Source organism: Rutidosis leptorrhynchoides, unplaced genomic scaffold, assembly GCF_046630445.1.
Source record: "Rutidosis leptorrhynchoides isolate AG116_Rl617_1_P2 unplaced genomic scaffold, CSIRO_AGI_Rlap_v1 contig215, whole genome shotgun sequence".
NCBI lineage: Eukaryota > Viridiplantae > Streptophyta > Magnoliopsida > Asterales > Asteraceae > Rutidosis > Rutidosis leptorrhynchoides.
In genome coordinates, this window is record NW_027266464.1 from 34668 (window position 1) to 58965 (window position 24298).

The 24298-nt window shown below is 31.7% G+C and overlaps 1 protein-coding gene across 2 annotated transcripts; it reads right to left on the reverse strand.

The window, feature by feature from the left end:
* Positions 1–5710: 5710 nt before the first annotated feature.
* On the reverse strand, positions 5711–8045 carry LOC139881978 (cytochrome P450 78A9-like). Of its 2 annotated transcripts, XM_071866361.1 has the most exons (3): positions 7074–8045; positions 6124–6730; positions 5711–5736 (listed from the first exon to the last, which is right to left on the reverse strand). In XM_071866361.1, exons 1-3 carry the CDS (start codon positions 8043–8045, stop codon positions 5711–5713), a joined length of 1605 nt encoding a protein of 534 aa, XP_071722462.1. The 2 variants fall into 2 exon arrangements, with proteins under 2 accessions (XP_071722462.1, XP_071722463.1); XM_071866362.1 differs by lacking the exon at positions 5711–5736 and having other exon boundaries at positions 6122–6730.
* Between the last annotated feature and the right edge of the window lie 16253 nt (positions 8046–24298).

Sequence of the window (24298 nt, forward strand, 5' to 3'; positions counted from 1 at the left end):
AATTTGTCTAGACAATAAGCCGAATTTTGACATAGTACTTGGTTTGTATTCTTCACGATTTCCTAAGATCGATAACCGAACTTCACAGTCCCATTACTACTTGAGGCGACACGTGTCCTTGCGTGTGGCACTTGCGTTTTAGCCATCATATACCTTTTTTTAGAGATTACTTTATATGTATATATTTTTTGAAGATCATACATATATATTAGATAGTTATATATTTTCATATAATAGCAAAATCATTATTTATCATATCATTAAGTATATTAAATAGTTATATATTTATATAAAAATATTTAGATTATTAAAAGTTAGGACTATGCAGTGGAGTGACGAGTCCCAATTTTATGTAAGTTCCAATTATTTTCTCTCACGGTCTTGATGTTACTGATGTGGCAAGAATCGAGAGCAAGAATCGGACTAGCAGTGCGGAGGCACTAAGGTTTAAATAAAATTTTGTTCATCAAATGTAAGAATTCATACTTGTAACTTTTCACAATATTAAATTTTGAACGAAGATCTGCTTCTTTATTTTTATTTATAAATAGATTGTGAAAATGAACTGTTAAATGCAAGTATCTCGGTAGTTCCTAAAAAGAAAACTAGTATCTTGATAGTTCCTAAAAATAGGTGGACTAAATCAACATCATAATTGTATAAATTATGTGAAACAGATCCATAAGAAATCATCTTTCTGTTTTATTCCTCTAATATATTTTTCAATGGCTTTAATTCATAATCCATTTGGCAAGCTGCCTTATTACATCAATGAAAATATAATTAGAAGAATATGTAAAACGATCGAAGTTGATAAAGATTTGTCGGGAATACAAGAGTTTGTTGTTAATCTTTCAAAGATCTGGTTGTTCATCTTTCAAAGATCTGGCTAGAAGGTATTTTTGTCTTATAGATATGGAGAGTCTAGCACTGAAATCATTCGATAAGTTCAATTTTCAGTCTACCCCAATTTCAGACTTCATAATTTTTACATGATTTGAAAATATAACAACTATCGGCAAGTTTAACTTTCAATGAACATGAATTACACGTCAAACCCATCAGTAGGTTTGATTTACATAAATAGATCAAGACAACTTTTAACTATTGATAGGTTCGGCTGGTTTTATGTGTCATATAATTCATATTCATTGAAGGTTAAATCTACCAATGGTCGATATATTTACAAATCATGCAAAAATAGAAAGTCTGATATTAGGGTATACTTAAAATTAAATTTATCGGAGGATTTCATTGATAGACTCTCCATATCCAAAAGACAAAAGTACTTTCCGGCCATATCTTTGAAAGTTGAACAACATAATCTTATATTCCGGACAAAATCTTTATCGGCTTTGACTATGTTACATATCTGCTAATTATATTTTCATTGATGTAAGAAGGCAGCTTGCCGAACGTACTGTGAATAAAAACCATTGCAAAATATATTTGAGGAATAAAAGTAAGATGTTTTCCTATGAATCTAAATCACATAATTTATACAATTATGATGTTGATTTAATCCACTTGTTTTTAGGAACTATCAAGATACTTGTGCTAAACAGTTAATTTTCATAATCTATTTATAATTAAAAATAAAAAAGCAAATCATCTTTTAAAATTAAATATTATGAAAAGTTACGAGATTCAAGACATGTATTATTATATTAGATGGGCAAAATTTTACTTAAACCGTCACATATCGGAAAAACATGAATTCTTTTGCACGTAAGCATATCACAACATACATATTATAACCAACCACACTTATATTAGGAAAAATATTAGACGACTATTAGTTTATTGACTAAAAGGTTATAGAAGCATCAGAGGTTCATAATTGAGCAGATATAATTTTTAAAATCATTTCCATTCAAATCTTTCTAATAATAAATCTCAAACTGTATAAATCTAAATAGTTTGATAGAGAATAAAGATCACAGACCGAGTGAATTACAAGAATCTTTATTAAGAGGAAAATTTAAATAATTCGATCGATTGAATAAGGAATAAAATATCCAACAATAAACTTAAATTATTAGAAACCATATCAAACAAATTAATATAAGGGACAAGGTTCTTCATTGAAATCTTTGTTGATAATTATTTTCATGATGAGAGATAAATCAAGTGAAAAAGTTGTAGGAAAAAAGTTATAGGAAAATAAAAAAATAAATCTATATACAAAATGATTGCATTCCGATGAAAAGAAACTAACTTAAATATTAAACATTTATGGAAACATTTTATATACCAAATAAGATGAAAATAAAAAGTTAAGAGTAATTGTGGAGGCAAATAACAAGTCAGACTTTCCACAAGAAAGCTGCAAACTTCCCAGATTCATTAATTAATCTTCTCACATTAGATAGCATTCGAATCAAAAACTCCCTTAGGAATTAATGACGAATTAATGACTTATGGAAGCATTTCATATAACAGAAAATGTGAAACAGTAAGGGTCAGAGCAATTGGATGAAACTAAAAAGTTAAGAGCAATTGGATGAAAGCATTTTATATATTAGATTGGATGAAATTAAAAGGTTAAGAGCAATTGCAGAGCAAAATAACAAGTCATATTTTCCACAAGAAAGTTGCAACTTCCCAAATTCATTAATCTTCTCACATTAGATTGCATTCGAATAAAAAATTAGCTTAGGAATTAATGACTTATGGAAGCATTTTATATACCAGAAAAGATGAAACAGAAAGAGCTATTGACGAGCCAAATAAAAAGTCACTCTTTCCACAAGAAACCTTGAGACAGTATCCCCGTATGTATTAAATGCGGATATTTGTGGGAGGAAACGGTAGGAAACAACACTGTAATAGCCGAAATCAGATATTTCATCTATACAAGCAAAAAAGCTAAAAGGATCCTAAATGATTCATTGTAGTAGCCATGCAGATGCTTTCATTAAACTTAAGTCATGTAATATAATGGTACATGAATATACAATATTGGTCTTGGTTTTTGTGAAGATGGCAGGACCACCGATACTCATTAATGATTATGAAACCTTAATTTGATCTGCATATCTAAAGACTACGCATTTATACCCCTTGAGATAAATAAACCTTAAGGACTCCATTTAAATAAAATTTCCAAGCATCACTTAAAGATAAAATCTCTCATTGACCTTATTGGACTTGAACTGTAAGAGCGGCCTGATATGAGATTAATATATATATATATATGTATGTGTATTATACTAACAATTATAGAAGTGATTAATAAATCTATATCTTCGTAGTAGATGCCTTTAGTAGTCATTCTAAAATTATCCATGTCGCAAAGGCTTCTCGACCTCCACAAAAGTCGTGAACTGCTAGGGATCTCCCCCAAGCTACCTCTCCTCATCCCAGTTGTATCCACTAAACCTCCCAGAGCTCTTCCTAAGACATTAGCCACCAAGTTGTTTATCAGGCTCAACGGGAGGTAATGAATCTCAATCCAAAATAGAGTAGTATTGAACATACATATAGTCCGACACCAGTTTCTTTCCATCATAATTCCGAACAAGCATCAAACTTCGCTCAATCGTCCAGGTCTCACCCTGAAGAACCTTTTGTTTGTCCCTTAGATTCTCCAAGGCGATTGTGAAAAGGTTATCTCCCAAAGCATTAATATGAAAATCCCTCGTCATTTTCCAAATTTCGGTCATGGGGCTCTGAATCTGACTCGTCGTAAAGGACTTACGTGAAAATATCTTGGCAACTACAGAATAGATTCTAATCTCTTCCACATCCTCCACTAGGTTCTGCTTCACATCCACTTCATGAAGCTCCTCCTTCGTGAGGCCAAACTTCTGCCTATCCACCTCCATGATTTCAATCAATCAGGCTCCGATATTGTCAATCCTAGATAACTGCTGTTAAGAAGCTTAATATTTTGTTATGTACATTAGGAATCAAGGAAACCTAGAGAGATAAGTCTCAAGCTTATTTAGCTAGCTATATCACTGGCTAAATTAAGTTCTTAATGATTGAATATATTGATATAGAATTGATTAGAACATGAAGGTAATATTTGTATTCAATAAATGATCATCTGCACCATATATATTGTTTAGAGGATTCCTTGTATATAACATGAACAAAATTGTATCTATGCAACCCATATCCACCGGATCTTGTATATGGCCAAATACATGCATCTGAATAAACATCTCATGTCATGTCGTAACCAAAATAATACATAAATCTATATCAAGATTCATATGTATATTGACAAAAGACAATCTTCCCATATTTTGATGTAACAAATGTTATTTTCTATTTTACTGTTATTATTGAAGTATAACTTATCTCTCTCAGTTCACCACTAAAAATATTTATAATAGGATGTAAGTTCTTTTATGGCAGAAACTAACTAAAACCTAATAAGCTAAATAATTGGTTATTCTTTATAAAATTTACATGTAATCTGTGAGAAGAATATGTTTGTGTTAGAGGATTTCATAATAAAATATATATATATATATTAATTAGTACTCCTTCTATTTGAAAATACACGTATCTTTATTTATCTAATTTGCATCGATAAAGAAACATGTATTTTTGGACGGAAGTAGAACTTATTTATAGCTACGTTGACATGTGAGATAACCAGGGAAGATATATACACAAACTAGCTAGAGAGTGCAGCAGAAGATTTCGAGGATCTATCGTGAAAGAAGCACTCTAAAAGATGATAGAAACATATATATCGATCCATCAATTACTTCTCGCTGAGGAAAACATATAAAAAACAATCAAGAACGTCATGAAAATGAGTTTCATTAATTTGGACCCATATGTATGTATGTGCTTTAAAATTTGGCGTGACATGATGCTATGGATGATTAATTTTGGAAAATCAATTTAGAGATATATACCAAATATATCTTATACATACACACGGAATATGTTCACGGAACCAAACAGTTGAATATAATTCCATGGGTAGGACTTCAGGAGTGAGACAGAATGTCTACTACTCCATCCATTTCTAATTACTTTTTATTTCTACACAAATTTGCATAGAAAAAAGAAGAAGAAGTAATTAGGAAGGGGTAGTACAAAACTCAATATATAGCTTATAAATCTACTTAAACATTTACTATATGCGTGGATATGTATTTTCACATTATAGGAAAAGATTAGGATGGAACAAAAGGAAACCAAAGTACGTTAGACAAGTGGTTATCTGTATGAATTTCATTGTGAAAGTCATAAAATTGATCCTCTAGAGAACCATCTCCATTATATAGTTCAAAATTAATTATATAAAAGAAGATGGAACAAAAGGAAAATGAGAAGGAATTTCCATATATAGATGTTTGAATGATTAATACATGAGAGTCAGAGAAACTTAATTAACTGTATATATATCTTGGTGTTCGAGTTTAATAAATCAGGCCTTAATTAAAATGCATTAATGACTTTCATGTATATATATTTTGATTTGCATGTTCTTTTTTGGATGCATTCATCAAAGGGAGGAAAAGAAATTGGGGGCTGTGATGCACTTGAGTCCAATTTTTATGTTTCCAAGTTCGGTTTTAGGTTTTTGTTGCTAGTATGTATAAAGACATTTTGATTTCTTTTGTTTTGTTAGGCCCCTCACCTATCTAATATACTTTATATATATGGCATTGATATAGAATATACCTTTAAATATATTAAGATTTCCAAATTTATTTATTTTATTTTAGTGACATTATCATCGTCACTTTATTTTATCTTTTTTTGAAATTATTATCATTGTTACTTGTGACCACGTTTTCGTACGTCCAATATCTAAATTGGAAGAATCGACCGTTTATTGAAGCTTTAGATGAGTTGTAACCACATTTGACAAAATACTGCTAAAAATTCAACCTTAATATTTCACAATTAGTTATTACAAGTATATACAAAACTGGCAATCAATAATAGGAGTAAGTTCTAATCCTAACACAAACTGCGTTACTCACTGAGTAAACAATACCCTTTGAAGTTTTCACAAAATATATGCATGCATATAATATCAGTATATCATGATATATAGTTACTTCGACTATAATAATAATAATATGAGATAATATTAATATATATATATATTCCACTAATCAAACTTGTGTGACTACGTTATATATATCTAGCTTCTCCTGGGGATTAATCTGACAGTGAGTGGATTAGCCATTTCACACGACAACTTCAAAACTTCCGTCAGGTCAATGGTTGACGTTGACTGGCTATCCTTCAATTCGAACTCATGTAACAAAGTAGCCGTCCAGAAGCTGACTGTGGTCAAACCCAAGTTCTTTCCGGGGCAAGTCCTCCTACCCGACCCGAATGGTGCCAACCTTAAATCTGACCCGAGTACTGAGAAGTCAACGTCAGCAAATCTATCGGGATTAAACTTGAGTGGGTCATTCCACACTTGCGGGTCCCGTGTGATGGCCCACATGTTAACCATGGCTGTGGTCCCGGCAGGGACGTGGTGCCCATCGACGACACTGTCCGTGATAGCTAATCGGGCCCAAGACAAAAGTGGGCCAGGAGGATGAAGCCTCAGGACCTCTTTCACCACTGATTGAAAGTAAGCCATCAATTTTATGTCCGATTCGATTAACGGTCGTGATCTTCCCACAACTCGATCGAGCTCGTCGTGCACTTTTGATTGGATTTCAGGGTGGAGGACCATCCTTGCCAGAATCCATTCGATCAGAACTGCCACCGTATCGGTTCCTCTAAATATCATTTCCTATATGCAAAACAAATCTTATCGATCATTTACGTTATATAATCGAATAATTGTACATATTTAACTTTAATAAAGTAATCACTAACTATTCTAACTCAATTCTCCTCACTCCCCATGCATTAAAAACAATATATAAACATGTACGAAATAAAATAGGATTAGCAGATCGAATATATTACTTATAATCTTTGTGCTCAAATAGATATTATTTTGATAAGTTAATTTTTATTCTTAAGTGACGTATTTAAAAAGTAACCAAAGAAAAGCTATCTAAATATTTTCCTACGATATTTATTTTAGACAGAACAATTTCGTAAATTAGCGAAGGTGTATTGTCTCTTACCCAAAGAACGGCGATCATGTCGTCATCAGATAATTTGTCTGGATTTCGAAGTGAAAGCAAAACGTTGACAAAATCGTGACATTTTTTCGGATCATCTGCATGAGCTCTATGTTCATTTAAAATCCGTCTAACAAACCGGTTCACTCGGGGAACCAAATTGAAGCACCTGAACCGGATTTTCTGTAGGTCTAAACCGGCGAGCCATGGAAGATGATCAGACCAATTGAGCTTTCCTAACAATTCGTACCCTTCTCGAACAAGCTCACTAAGTTCCTCAACCTCACTTTCAATCGAACCAAGCTCGTATTCACGACCAAATACGGAACACATCATGTTATTAAGCGAAGCTTCTTTGAGAATCTCCCTAACACGAACCAGTCTAACCGGATCCATGCTTTTACATTTAAGTATAGAAACCATTTGCGAGGCTAAAACAGTTCTTTGCCTCTCTGTGTTACTAATTTGTTTAGGAGAAAACATGTGCGTGGCAGCAATACGTCTTAACGTTCGCCAGTAGACTCCGTAAGGAGCGAAACCAATCGCTCTGTTAAACATTAGACCATAAGCCGATTCTTTTATCGGACGGTCAGCAAACACCGAACTGTTTAGAATCTCTTTCGCCACGTCAGGATTGCTTGTTATGATGACACGTGTCTCTGCAAGGCTAAACGCCATGAGCCTTGTAGAATTTAGAGTGCGAGCCGCTGATGCTAGTTTGTGGTGAGCCAATCCAGTCATGAGGTTCATGCTGCCAAGGATTGGATAACCACGAGGTCCAGGAATCGGGTTAACGGGTCGGGTCGTGTAGTATTTGCCCCAAGCGTGACCACCCGGGTGAGCCCAGAAGGAAACCGCCATGGCAAGGCATACTAGGAAGAGGAAGAGAAGGAGGAAGAAAGTGTTATGAAAGGTTAATGATTTGCATTTGGAAGCAAAAGCTAAGACCCAAAGGAAGTCGATTTTAGTTTCCATGGTGAGTATATTGATTTTTTTATTTTCCGTTTTTGGTTAAAACTATGAAGTGGAATGATTTCTTTATATAGAGTGTGAGCAAGGTGGATCGTCATGCGTACGATGATGATTAAATAATTAATTTAACTTAACGTAAATGATACTTAGCACATATTTAAATTTTTTATAATTTTGGTTACGTATATTATTATGTAAAGTAAATCATCTGGAATTTTATTTATTTAATTATATTTTATATCTTATTTATTTAAAATTTGTAATACAAATACATTTGATATAAGAAAATATAAACTAAGACAATATAAATCTGCGCCGCCACCATCACATAATTAGGGATATTTACAAGTAAAAGCATATCACTCTCAGATTTGTTGCACGCATGCTTGTTGCTAAATCAAATCCAGCTATTTCACCTTCAAAAAAATATTTGGAAAGTGATTATTCAAGATTCCGAATATCAGTACTCTTCTTCCTTCATTAACTATAGAGATTGCAGATTAATTAATTTTACTATTAAGAAAAGTTTTCTACTGCAAATGATCATTAAAAAAGGTGGTTATTGTAAAGTTGAAAAGTAATTCTTCATCTCTCTTAAGTAGAAGAAAATAATAGTTCAACCCAATAAATATTCCTCGACACTATTATTGTAGTAGTAATTGTTAAGGTATGAACAATAACTTTCTCCAGATCATGTTGTCGATATAGTCTAGATCTTGTGTCTGCAACTAAATTGTCGGGTTACACGTGCAACTACCATCTCAAACAAAATTCCAACCCCACGTACGCACATACATACTTGACAAGGAAAAGTACCTTATTATGGACATTTTTATCTGAATCAAGACACGTGGCCGATCGTGCTATCGATCGTGGCTTGTTCTTCAAAGTGCACAGAACTCGTCCTATTCTTATTCGAATATATATGCAATGCATTTCACCCGACGGAGCACAAACAATTCACTCTCACGCTAGCTAGCTAGGGAAAATGCAGATCGAATTAATGTCATGATTCGAAATCCTGATTTTATGTTTCAAACTCTTTTATATATATAAAAAGAATTACCTCTCCGTCCTAAAAAACTTACCACTACTAATACATACGTGTAAAACTTTAAAATAATTTACATAATATTAAAATTTCAAACATTCAAGATTCATTAGTTTTTTATGGAGCACGAGATATTTAGCATATTGTTCAAGTGGCATTTTCAAAACTAGTTGGAACGGAAAGTGATAAATAGAGGGTGTGTAACATGTCAGTTGTATAGACGGTCATGATCTGTGTTCATTTTTAATGTTCTTTCTGTCTTTTTTTATATGTTATTTTTTTAATTTTTTATAGATTAAGAAAGTTAGAATAAAAGTAGTAATCTTAGCAATGTAATCTCAATAAAATTTAACATATATTTATGATGTATATATAAAATAAAATATATTCAAAAAGTTAGTGGTTAATTTAATTTAAATAAATTTTTTTATAAGATATTTTTTTTATTTTATACAAAAAAATTCAAACGTATTTTACGTATGTTGTAGATGAATATTATATATTCACTTATATAATTTAATCGTAAAATGAATAAAAAGTTATATATTGAAATAAGTTGTTTAATATATATGTAAAATATAAAATACATATAATTATGAAAGTGGATAAAAAAAATAGAACATATCATTTTTATTTTAAGTTTGATAAAATGACGCATAGAATTTTTTTATCAAAACTGATATAAAAGAGGACGGAAAGAATATATATATATATATATATATACACTTGAAGTCTTCATATTAATAGGTATAGATAGATAGTAGCATTTTATAATTAATTACTTGCCGCTTTAGGGAGTATAAGATAAGACATATATATATATAGTGAATGCTTTAGCGTATTTTGGCATTTATGTATTTAACGATAGACGATTAATGTTGTTCGAACAATAATATTCATTAAAGAATTATATATATAGTGACGCTTTTACACCAACTATTTCCTCTTCACGAATGCGGTGCGGCCAAAAATAGATAGATTTGATATGCAAGTCTGTGCAATGTCATAGAGAAGATAATCTTGACATACAGTATTTGTGTAACCCTACATGTACTTGGCCTAACTTTTAGCGTGGCCAACGTTACAAACCAAACAAGATTAAATCAACTTCTTAGTTAACGCTATCAATAACTAATATCATTGATCGGCCTAAAAAGTAAATATTTTGAAGGAAAATACCCCAATTCGTAGAGTCAACTCCAATTTCAATCCTAGCTATATATATAAGAAAAGCGGATTTGAAGTCTTAGATGGTAACTTCCTACCTTAAACACATATATCACTAACTAGTATGTGGATTTGTTTTTGAAAATTCATTCAATTGTTAAAAAGAGAAATATTAAACATTCATGCTTGTTGTATATCAAAAGATGATATACATTTCTAAGTTGTAAAATTCCTATCTAATTTTTTTTTTTTATTATATCAAGGAATAATAGAAGTGGCCTCAGATTTTTTTTCATGACTATTTCACATTGTAAATTGAAAATCCTGAAGTGTATAAACAACATTTGGATTGAGAATTTAAAAATGTGGGAAAATCTTGTCATATTTGCTAGATCTCCTCCTGATAGATGACCTGTCCAGACTAAAAATTTTTTTGACAAAAACACATAAATCCTTCCTAAGCCATCGCGTCAAAATGCTGCTAAAAATTCGGCTATTTTTTTTGACATTTCTTGAAGTTCAAAGGAGTAAAGACATTCTTGAGTAGTTGACTAGATGTGCTCTTGTTGTATTAAAGGAGTTTGAAGCAATTCCTAAATTGTATGAGCTATTTGAGTCTCATAAACTCTCTATTTATGTCAAGCCATTGGGTGTGAGAGAGGTAGATATTTTTTCTAGAGAAAAATAGAACTGATTGAATCTTTTGATCAATCTCATAACTAGCATTAAGATTTGGCAAACCTGGCAAATGCATGAATATTTTAAGAAGGAATTGAATTACAAGAAGTTGGATTGTTATTTGTGTTTTTTGAACGTGCCATTGGATTCTGCTTCCGCTCCCTTATGCTTTGATGATGGTTCCGAAGGAAATTAACATGCGATTCAGTCATCAAACATGATCATATAAATAACGAAAATATATATCAATCGCATAAAATAAATTCAGGAATAATTTGATTTGACATAATCACGGAGAGAAAAAGCATATATACCTCGTAGTTTTTCTTCTTAAGATTATCTTCTCCTTGTTGCGTGATGATTAGACTCCGTTCGACTGTCAAACCTCATCTCTCTATTGACTCACATACAAGATTGCACGAAAGAGAAGCAGAATGCTAGTTTTGCGTAACTAGGGTTTTGGGTGGCTGTATTACCTGATGTGTCTCACGAAGTGTAACCCTAGAATTCGGCTAACACTAGTATTTATAGTGCTTCCACCGAAAATTAGGTTATCCAAATTAATCCTAGCCCATTTATGACAATCTATCGTGCGACCCAATAGGCTGTAGTTTATTTAGTCGCAGACCCAATATATTATGGTCTTTAGAGTATAAATTTTAACAATCTCCCACTTGCTCTAGGCCCCATATCATATAGGCCTAACCGATATATTTAGTCTCTAGCAAGACATTATAATCATCCAAATAAACGTAGAACTTGAATTCTAGTTAACCTATTTAATAGCTCATGTTATAATCCCTTTGTTGCACGATATCGTATTTGGACATAGGGCATGTTGTACGTCAACCATATACTGTCCGAATATTATTTTCTCGATCCCTAAGTTAACCGACAAGTTGAATAACACTAATAACACATTATTAGTTCATTCTCGCATGGCCATACATTTCCTCAGTTTCACTTAATCGAGAGGCCTAATAGATATCTCTTTTTATTGAGAGGAACACATCCTATCTTGCATAAACATTCCCTTTACATGTCACATTATATCCGAAAATAATCTTTAGAATCATCCGGTTAAAAATGACGTTTGAATATGTCAAAATATAACAATTCTTATGTATGAACTATGGTATACTCAGGTCAAAGGATTAATAAATACAACTATCATGAGAATTACTAATGACGTCACCATGCAATAATCTCGTTAGTGGATAAGTCCAGTATACTGTTCTCTAGCATATACCTACTTATTTGATCTGTACCATACACATAATTATCCATAATTGTCAATCAAACTCATACTAGTACTGTGTCATTCAAAATCATATTATGAATGATCAACTAGGGACACATTATGTATATAACATGCAAACAAATATGATAATAATAATAATAAAAGTAATAAAACTCTTTATTAATGAAAAAATAATGAATAATAAAGTCTTCATCGGCATAAAACATGATCCCTAACAATCTTCTACTTGTAGTAGGCTCAATCATGTATATATCTAATACCCATTGTCCTTGTATGGAAGTCATGTTGTCCTTAGTGAAGGGTTTTGTCAGTGGATCAGCTGCATTGTCATTTGTCGGAATCCAGCATATCTTGATGTCTACTCTTTCAATAATCTCTCGAATGAGATGAAACATCTGAGTATGTGTTTGGGTCGTTGGTGTGATCTAGGTTCTTTAGCTTGTGCAATAGCACCATTATTGTCACAATAAAGAACTAAAGGACCTTCTATACTAGGAACTATTCCTACCTCAATGATAAAATTCTTTATCCACACTACTTCCTTTACTGCATCAAATGCTGCTATATACTCGGCTTCCATTGTAGAATTTGCTATAGTGTTCTCCTTGGAACTCTTCCAACTTACTGCTCCTCCATTTAACTAAAACATATATCCTGACTGCAATCTAGAATCATCTATGTAAGTTTGGAAGCTAGCATCAGTGTAACCCTTTACAACCAAGTCTTCTTCCAAACTTCCATAGACTAAGAATGCATCTTTTGATTTTCTTAAATACTTAAGAATGTTCTTGACTGTTGTCCAGTGGCATTCACCGGAGTCTTTCTAATGTCTACTTATCATACTCAAAGCAAATGAGACATCTGGTCGAGTACAAATCATTAAATACATTATAGATTCAATAGCTGAGGCATACGGAATCTTACTCATGCGTTCACGCTCATCAGATGTATTAGGATATTTCTTCTTTCTAAGATGAATGCCATGAGCCATTGGCAAGAAACCTCTCTTAGAGTCTTGCATACTGAATCTCTTCAGCACTTTATCAATGTAAGTACTTTGACTCTGACCGATAAGTCTTTTCGATCTATCTCTATAGATTTTTATCCCAAGAATATAGGCTGCCTTGCCTAAGTCTTTCATTGAAAAACATGTCCCTAACCATGTTTTGACATTCTTCAAGCTAGGGATGTGGTTTCCAATAAGTAATATGTCATTAACATATAAGACAGAAAATTATAGCGCTCCCACTAACCTTCTTGTATACACAAGGTTCATCTTTATTTTGAATAAAACCAAACTGTTTGACAGCTTCATCAAAATGAAGATTCCAACTTTGAGATGCTTACTTTAATCCATAAATGGATCTATGAAGTTTGCAAATCTTTTCAGAATTCTCAAGATGGAAGAACCCTCAGGCTGTATCATATACACATCCTCAAGTAAGTTTCCATTAAGAAAAGCAGTCTTAACATCCATCTATCATATTTCATAATCATAGTATGCAATAATGGCTAAGAGAATTCTTATGGATTTAAGAATAGCGACTGGTGAAAATGTTTCATCATAGTCAATACCATGAGTTTGTCTGAAATCTTTAACAACAAGTCTTGCTTTATAAGTTTGCACATTGCCATCCATGTCAGTTTTCTTCTTAAAGACCCACTTGCATCCGATGGTTTTTACACCTTCGGGAGCATCAATCAAGTTCCAAATTTGATTGTTATACATGGATTGCATTTCAGATTTCATGGCACTTTGCCATTTCTCAGAGTCTGGACTCGACACAACTTCTTGATAGGATTCAAGCTCATCTTGATCTATGAGAAAAACTTCATTATCATGCGTTACTAGGAGAGTATACCTAGAAGGCAGACGTCGCATCCTACCAGGATTTCTACGTACTTGTGCTTCTTGAACAGGTTCCACAACTTCTTGTGACACTTGTTCATGTTTCATAACAGGTTCTTCCACTTGTTCAGGTTCCACAACTATTTATGGTTCTGGTTCAAGTGGAACATCCTGTTCATGCTTTTGTTCAGGCACCACAACTCTTTGTATATCTTGTGAAGGATGTTGAGTAGACACCACAACTACTTGTGGAGTATCCTGTGATTCTTTCGAAGGCGGTTGATTTTTTTATGGTTCCAAATCTTCTTGTGACTCTCGAAATTCTTCGAGGTTCACTGTGCTCCCACTGTTTTCTTTAAAGAGAAATTCTTTCTCTAAAAAGAAAGCTTTCTGAGATATAAACACTTTATTCTCAGAAAGAACGTAGAAATAAGATCCTTTAGTATTCTTAGGATATCCCACAAACAGATATTTTTTAGATCTGGCTACTAGCTTATCACTAGTTGGTCGTTTGGCATAAGCCTCACAACCCCAAAACTTAAGAAATGACAAACAAGGTTTGTCGCCCGTCCACATCTCATGTGGAGTTTTCTCAACCGCTTTCGTTGGATGGAACTCGATTCAAAGTATAGGCTGTAGTTTCCAATGCATATCCCCAAAATGATAATGAGAGATCTGCCCGACTCATCATTGATTGAATCATATCTAACAGAGTTCGATTTCTCCTTTCAGATACACCATTTAATTATGGTGTTCCGGGTAGAGTTAGTTGTGAAACAATTCCACACTTCTTTAGATGATCAACAAACTCTTGGCTCAAGTATTCACCTCCTTGATCTGATCGAAGCATTTTAAAAGTTTTGCCAAGTTGATTTTGCACTTCATTATGATAAACCTTAAACATTTCAAAGATTCATATTTATGTTTCATCAGATAGACATAGCCATATCTACTGAATCATCTGTAAAAGTTATGAAATAGCGATATCCACCTTTGGCATGAACGCCTACATACATCAGTATGTATTAGGCCCAATAAGTCGGTCGCCCTTTTCGCAGTTCAAGTAAAAGATTGTTTTGTCATCTTGCTAAGTAAATAAAGTTCGCAATAGTCAAATGATTCATAATCAAATGAATGTAGAAGTCCATCTTGATGAAGCTTATATATGCATTTCTGGTTTATATGACCAAGACGACAATGCCATAAATAGGTCGGACTCAAATCATTATGTTTGAATTTCTTTATACTTATGTTATATATGTCACCTACATTAGGTGGATCAATGTTTAGGACATAAAGGCCAGCATATGAATCAACAATACAATAAAGTAAATCATCATGACTGTAAATGGAGCATCTTTTATTTTTAATTAAAAATGAAAAACCTTCATCATCTAAAATAAAAATGGAAATAATATTCCTACTTAAAGTAAGGACATAAAAGCAATAGTTCAAAACTAGCAAAAGCCTATTGGGCAGAACTAATTCATAGGTTCCTACAGCTAACGCAACAACCCTTGCTCCATTTCCGACTCGTAGGTTTGCTTCGCCCTTCTTAAGCTTTCTACTTGCCTTGAAACCCTACATATTTGTACAAATGTGAGATCCATATCCAATATTTAATACCCAGGAAGTAGAAGTAGAAAGATTAATTTCGATAACATAAATACCTGAAGACAAAGAGTCACCACCCTTCTTCTTTTTCAGCTCATCCAAGTAGAGAGGACAATTCCTCTTCCAATGACGAGATTCTTTGCAATGGAAACAAACACCTTCTTTTGGAATCTTTTCCTTAGGAGCAGGCTTAGTGCCACTTGATTGTCCCTTAAACTTACCAGCAACATTTGTCTTGGGCTTTCCTTACTTCTTCATTCCCTTTCTCTTGTTGACTAGCAGCACTTGCGAGGTAGGCTTCTTAACAATACTTTGCTCCCCAGTCTTGAGCATCGCATGCAACTCAGTAAGAGACTTATCCATATTGTTCATGTTATAGTTCATAATAAACTGACTATAGCTATCAGTTAGAGAATTTAGGATCACATCTGTAGCAAATTCTAAGGTCATACCTTTTCCATCTGAAAGTCTATCCAAGTGTTTAATCAAGCCTTTCATCTTCAAAACATGAGTGCTGATTGAAGTACCTTCTGCCATCTTGCAGGCCTAGAGCACCTTGATAGTCTCATAGCTCTCTTGCCTAGCCTGTTGTTGGAATGTCTCCTTAAGGTGACTATTCATCTCATAAGCATCCATGTGTTCGAGATTCTTCTGAAGTTTCGGAACCATGGTAGCCAGCATAAGACATCCAACGTCGATCGAATCATTGGTATGCTTAAGGAATTTCTCTTTTTTAGCATCATCAACATCATCGGCAAGACCCTCAGGGATGGGTTCATCAAGAACATACAACTTTCTTTCTTATTTGAGAACAATTCATAGGTTCCTAACCCCATCAAGATAGTTGTTCCCATTCTCTTTCAGCTTGTCCTTCTCAAGAACATATCGCTGTGACATTCCAGAGTTAACGGTAACAGCATTAGCAGACATGGCTACAATAAAATATGCAAATAAATAAATCAGTAACACTTTCAAGAAAAACCACTATTCAATATCCCTCAATATCAAATATATATTAGACATAGTGGGTTAAGATCCATACATAATATAATCACAAGGCAGCGAAGGCATGTCACTATTTATATTATTTATGTAAGTATCACTTTATAAATTATATCAAATGTAACTCTTAAAAATTTATGAGATCATGATATCAAATGTCTAAGCATGTTATTATCTAATCATATGCATTTGGACTCAAAACCTTTTGACAATCAAATTAAGCTCAACCAATTTAAACACATGAGTAGCACTATTACTCATCCTACCTAACCATGATAAGTCGATTAGAGTTTGCTTAGCAATACAGTACTAAATGATCATGGTCTTGATAGGTGTTCTTAATTTTGGGTTGCATTGAACTTAAAATTTTAAAGAGGGAAAACATACATACATATCAAATATGCAAATCACATGAGCATATAACAATAACAACTTATCGTCAGCGCTCACATAATCACCCTACGCAGAGTAGTTTCGCGGTCCCGTTATTTATGTTCTCAATATACGGGTCAAAACCTAAAATCATATTTAGGGTTTAATAACAAACGAATCCTTATTGATTTGATCTATATGATTCTCCTCATTAAATCGCCACAAACTCTGCATAATCGTTATCACACATCAAACAACACAGAAACAATATATCATATATCCTAACCATCTCAGCTAACATGTAAAACAACGATTATCATATACTCAATCGACACATAATCAATTTATCGCATATACACACAATACGCAAAACCATGTCGAATCTAAGTTAATTAAATACTGCTCTGATACCAATTGAAGGGAATTAACAAGGGATTCAATCATCAAATATGAGCATACAATCAGTGGAAATATATATCAATCGCATAAAACAAATCCAGGAACAATTTGATTCGACATAGTCACGATATTGAGAGAAGAAGCATAGCTAGGGTTTTGGGTGGCTGTATTACTTGATGCGTCTCACGAAGTGTAACCCTAGAATTCGGCAAACACTAGTATTCGTAGTGCTTCCACTGAAAATTAGGTCATCCAAATTAATCCTAGCCCATTCATGACAATTGATTGTGCAACCCAATCAACTACAATTTATTTAGTCGCAGACCCAATATATTATGGACTTTAGAGCATAAATTCTAACAGGTTCCTCTTCTGTAATCCTTTTATCTTGCATTAGGTTTTACAAGATTGACTGTTCACTTTCGGGTGCATGGAAATGCACATGGAAGGGTTTGGTTTTCTCTTTATTAATTGCAAGGATTCTAATGTAAGGTGGTACGAGTTTACTTCTGCTTTAGACTTTATCTTGTAAAAGCTAGCTCTCTTATGTACTCTAATGATAGCGACTCTCTCTTTTATAATCGAGGCTTGCCTCAAACATTCGTTTGCTCTAAAATGACACTTTCCCTCTCACGTGCAGTTCTTGGGATCCCAACCCACAAATTTTATCCGACAGTTTGGGAATAGGTGATTTTAGTATTCTCAGCTATCTTAATATAAGATGATTTTTTCTTTTATAAAGTTCTAACATTTTATATCAAAATCGGTGTAACCCCCAAATTCCAAACATAGAACTTTCAAGAGCTTTTCAAATCACTATTACAGTTGCGATTCCGACAACCGAGTCAAAAGTTATGGCTATTTTAATCGGTTGACTTTTTTCTTCCGCTAATCTACAATTTTTCGATTCATCTCGCTTGAGCTTCTGGCTTTCTGCCCGAGTAAGATAATCGTCCTCAATCCATTCTACGTAACAAGTGACTCCAAAAGATACCAAGAGCATAGTTTATTTCCAAAAGAAATAAACAAAACAAATACTTAAGATAATTACAATTAACACTTTCACGGTATTTTTTGAAGAGATGTGCATATATGAGGGTTTTTTAATGTACGCATATGCTTTTAAATTTTTTACAAATAAATATATAAAAAAACTTACATCTTGTTAATACATGAGGCTCTAGAGCCAACCGTCATATACAATTTGTCATCTGAAAATTGTTAATTTTGAAATTTTTTATAATTAAAGATGTGATTGGTTTATAATTTTTTTAATGATATTTTAATAATAATACTAATATAATATTGTGAGATAGTATAATATATTTTTATATTATATTATTTTAAATTTTAAGATTGATATGTGAACTTTCGTTGAGAAGTATAAAAAAAAAACTGTTTACCAAACATATCTTTAATTATTTATCGATAATTGTCAAATTTTGTGTGACTGTTGGTCGTAAAGTCTTCTAGTAAAACAAAAGATAAGTCTTTTGCCTATAAAAAACTGAGATGATCATCGCTGTAACATCTACTAAAGCGATGCCACTTTTTATGCGCACCAAACCAAGCAAAAGCTCCCTGATGGTGGCTGATGCCAAGCAATATATGTATGCCACCACGAGCTGATAATGTCACTACAAAATGTTAATTTGGTAATTATTAAGTATCATTATTCTCGATCTTTCTTTTATGCTTCGACAATAACAAAACGGGCAAAAACACCAAAACAAATAGACGCCACTGAAGGCCAAAGAACTAATTACATAAATTATTTAAAGAAAAAAAAACAAATCGTGTTGTCTTAGTCAAGTGCCGTTAACTGTAGGAGAGACTATCGTCAACTTGCAATAATTAAAAAAAAAAAATAGTTAAAAAGAAAAAATAACATAGGAAATATAAGCAGCAAAATGGTCATAAATTTAAAGAAGGGTCATAGTCCTTCATGTTTAAAATAGGTTCCAAAATCCGACATTTTGGTTCGAGGTGGTCAACATGGTGGCTTGTTATTAGTCGATTATGTAAGGTTGTTGCAGAAAATTTCCTTTTACTTTTTACTTTCTAATTTTCTTTTCATGGATACACAAAATCTTACTTTATAAGGACCATCCGTTCTGGATTCTGATACACAACAATAAACATGTGCAATGATTTGTATAGAAAATTCCTAATTCTTCATTTCAAAGCAACTTTTATTTTTTGATACACCGAAATCGAATTTATGAAGATATTATTATATTTTTTAGGGGAAAAATTTGCGTAGTTCGTTAGCATGTTGCCACACAACCAACAACTAAAAAGAATAACATATAATTATTTTTAATTTTTTATTTTTAATAACGTGTTTGGCGTTGAAATTTTTTATGACATGTTTATAATAATTTTAATATAATAATATAAAATAATAAAAATATTATTTTTATATTATTCTATATTCTAAGATAGATTGATGAATTTTTAGGGGAAATATTATAAAATTTGTCATTCTCCGAACAAGTCTTTAATTATAAAATTAAAAATTGACACGTGTCAGTTTTTTATTGGTTGTGGATTGTGTGTCAACTTCCTAATGCAGGATATAAATTTTTGCCTTTTTTTTATTATAGAAATATTAATTTTTTATTGATCGACTTACTAATAAATTAATTATATATTCTTATGAGGTTATAAATTAATTATATTTTTATACATCTTTTTATAGTATTTCATACATTAAATGGTTATCTTCATTTTTTTCGAGAGACTAAACAAATGTGAACCGAAAAATCTAATATCCGGGTGAAGTTCTTCAAGCACCAGGTTACATGTACATAGGAATTCAATTGGTGCAAGCAAGAAGATCTTTTGAAATTGTGAAGGAAATAAACTCAAATGAAAAGACAACGATAAAATTTATCGAGAATAATGGATAATTACAAATAGATTCACAATTATATATATTGTGACTGAGAGAATTTTATACAACATATATATTTATATAGCATGTGATATTTTCTATTTTTTTATGTGGTGGATCGTAGTCCTAGACAACAACTTAATAAGCAGACACCATCATAATCAAATTAATTAGTGAACCTTAATCACCACAAGTTGGAGTTGGATTGAAATAAAATATGTAGATACGTTTTATTGTGTGGGGTTTCAATCATGAGTCCTATTCTAAACGATCGAGAGTGCCCTAACTAATAAAGAGAATCAAATATCTTTTTCTATCTTTTCGATCAACCAAATGGGCTTATTGTGGATCGAGCAACAAAAACTAATTGAGGATTCCAACAAGCTAAAGCTACTTTAAGTTAATTCGTGTCCAGCTTTGATCAATTCTATTATATATTGACTAAATATCAAGTAAACATAGATTTATTTTTTGCTTTAGTTAAGGCTCACTAATGAGAACCTTGTACTTCCATATCATATCTCATACATCTATCTTGGATCAAATCAGCATCAATACCTACGGACAGTTTGAAAAAGCATTTTGGATATCCTTTTTTTATTTTGGTCTAAATCTTCGATGATGTTACGAGATATATATATATATATATATATAACCCTTCAATGATGAAAGTCTTTTGTATTTTTGTTAATGTTCATTTCTAGTTTGATCAAACTAATAAAAAGCTCTTCTTGATAATTTTGTTCACAATAATTGGATATGTAATATTGTACTTTGAGGGACCAAAATAATTAGCACAATTGCGTGCAATGCATTTGAGTCGAAAAAACTCACGTTGAAAGTTCTAACTAATTAGTAGTAGTATACAGTATATATACAAGTGGTCATATAAATGTAATAAATCTTTTTTTTTTTCTTTGATGATAATAAATGTAATAAATCTTACAATTGAAACATCTGCGTTGTTCATGCAACATTATAATCTTAAATTTATTGCATAAACGATATGATTATGTACATGCATGGTCCTAGGGAATTAGAAAAAGAAAACTAGGTTAGTTCATTGATTTAACTATGCTCAACTTGAAAGCTTAAATAGTTTTCCTTACTTTACATGTAGCCACTTTCATTGATCATTCACGATTTTCACGATTTAGTAAATTAATTGTTGGCGACTACCAACTCAACTATTCCTTAACATTAACAAGTTGCGATGGCTGACGTGAATCTTATAATGCTTTATATCTTACGTATGCAATTGATATGATCATAACAAGTGTAATTCTTTTAGATGCCATATCATACTGGGATTGCGAATCTTAATCTTAATGCGTTTGAATAATTCATTAATCATGAAAGCCATGGATTTCAAATTGAAATCAGATTTAGATGGACTAAGGAGAAGATTTCTTTTGCTGAGATCTGTTTTTGGTTTTTAAAAATATAGATTAAGGAAATGAGTCGTAGCGAATTTGCTCAAACAGCTGATATACACCATAATGCACAATAAAATTCTGATTCTGATTCGATAATTGATAAAGTGATACAAGTACTTCTAGATTCAATAAAGGATGATAAAGTACTAGAAAAAAAATAAAATGACTAAATGATAAAGTATTAATATCTAAAAGCATCTACGATGCTAGTGTTCGATGGTGGAGCAAGAGTTTAATTTTAAGGTGTTCATCAATAATTTTATTCTTCCATACAAATTTTGTAGTAATATTAATAATAAGTCATGATTACAGTTACAAAATCATCAAATTTACAATTCTAATGACAATCTAAGATTTGCTCATTTTATTCACAACTGGGTCCGCCCAACTGGAAAGTTCATGCCTTCAAAAATTAATAATTTAAATATATATTATATAAGAAAATATACAATTATTATTTATATTAAACATTATTAAATTTATGTAAATATTATATAAAAAAAAATTATTTTAATTTTATATCAGTTATAATTTTTTTTTTATTTCGAAATCTACAATCCTATTAAATTTAAAATTTATTTTATTTTAAAAAATAATAAACATAAAAAAAATGTAAAAATTATATATCAAAAATTTGATTTCATAATAAAATTTATAACTGCATCTAATAATTTAGTTGTTTTTATTATTTGAAAAATAATATTTGCCCATTTTAATTAATATTAAAAAGAATATAATGAGTTTTTTGAGAAATAATAGTTTAATGAAAAAATTATAAAAAATGAAAAAAAAAATATATATTATAATTTAATTAGGAATAATTGCTTTAATAATATGTCCGTTTGAGTAGGAAAAAAGAAGATGTGCCTATTTTAATTAGGAATAGGAAAAAAGAAATATATGAATTTTATTAGGAGTAATTTTTTAAATAATATATGGGAAATTTATTTGGAATAAAATTATTATATTAGAAAAAAATAATTGGTAGAATTTTATTAGGAATTATTATGTTTTTATTGTGTTTCGATTTCCTAATTAGGAAATAAGAAAAAAATAATATCATTGACTTAAAATTATAATTTTATTTCTAATTAAACTCAAAAATTTTAAATATATATATCAAATTACTATTCGTTAATAAAACGCTATATGTCGAATATTGATTTGACAATAAAATTTTCAATTGAATTATAATATTAGAATAAATTAAAAAAATCTTTTTATTATCTATAAGATTCGTAAACTGAAGTAGCTGATGGATGTAAGGAAAAAAAAGTAAAATTTTGAATAACGCTTTCCACCAAGCACATTGAAGCCAAAAAATTATCTTAGGATAAGTGTGAAGAAGTGTTGTGAGTTCTAAAAAGTTCAGAAAGACCATGGATTGAAACAAAATAAATTTACATTTACCCTAATATCTCATTATCCAGTCTGGGACTGTGTAAATGGAGAAAATGTACACTACATATATGAAAAAATAGGTTTATGGCAAAGTAACCTATCCGTCATATTTGAGAAACAGAGAAGGAATGGTGTATATAGAACTCATTTAGCTTAGTAAATATCCTCAACTACCCATGGTGTCTCGCCACAAAACTTATTTCCTTGGTAATGTGATTTAAAATCTTGGCATTACGAACTTGAACTGGGAAATACCGATCATGATTAGGGATTGAATGGATGATAAAGCAGTAGCGAATATGTTAAGAAAACTCAAGTAAAGGATTGACCTGTTCCCATGGCATTGACATGTTCTCATACGTGGCGTGGCGTGTGGAATGAACTCAAGTGTCTTGAAGGAGAAAAAATATAAAATTAAGCTGAGGTCATTTTACACTAAAATAATAATACCAGATGATCAAAACTGGACCATTCATGTCTTACACGGTGTGGGAGAAATATACAATAGTGTGGCTTTAAAAGGAGCAATTCTACACACATTTTCTAAATCAACTAACAAATTGCAATGGACAAAAGGATCAATTAATGTTAATGCTATGGGAACAGGTCAATCTTCTACTTGAAATAAGATCAATCGTTGGGGAAATTCTTCTTCTTTTTTTTTTAATAAATTTGTTTAGATGCTTACTTGTATTATAATAAAAAACTACTTCTCTGAACCAAACTTTTAAGACCCCTTACCCGACACTCTTAATACACAAACCTATCTTTTTTTCAAAACCCTAATAAAAGTCTCAAAATAAACACTACCATCTAATTCCTTAAATCTCAAAGTTCATGATTCAAATAAAAGTTAATAGAAGATAAAAGCTTCGAGGGAACACAAGTCGGAAAATTCATATGGCTTCGTATGGCGTTTGGTGTTGTGTTTCGTAGAGGTAAGCTCATGAATCCTTGATTTTTTAATAAAAAATTCTTTAAACCTATACAAATATAGCTACTAGTCAATAATATTTTCTGTACGTATTGCCTGACTAGATTAGTAAATAAACATGCTTATGTCATCTAGTTATTGATAGATTGTCTCTGGACATTAAAAGGTCTCTTAGTAAATAAAAAGAAGAGTCTCT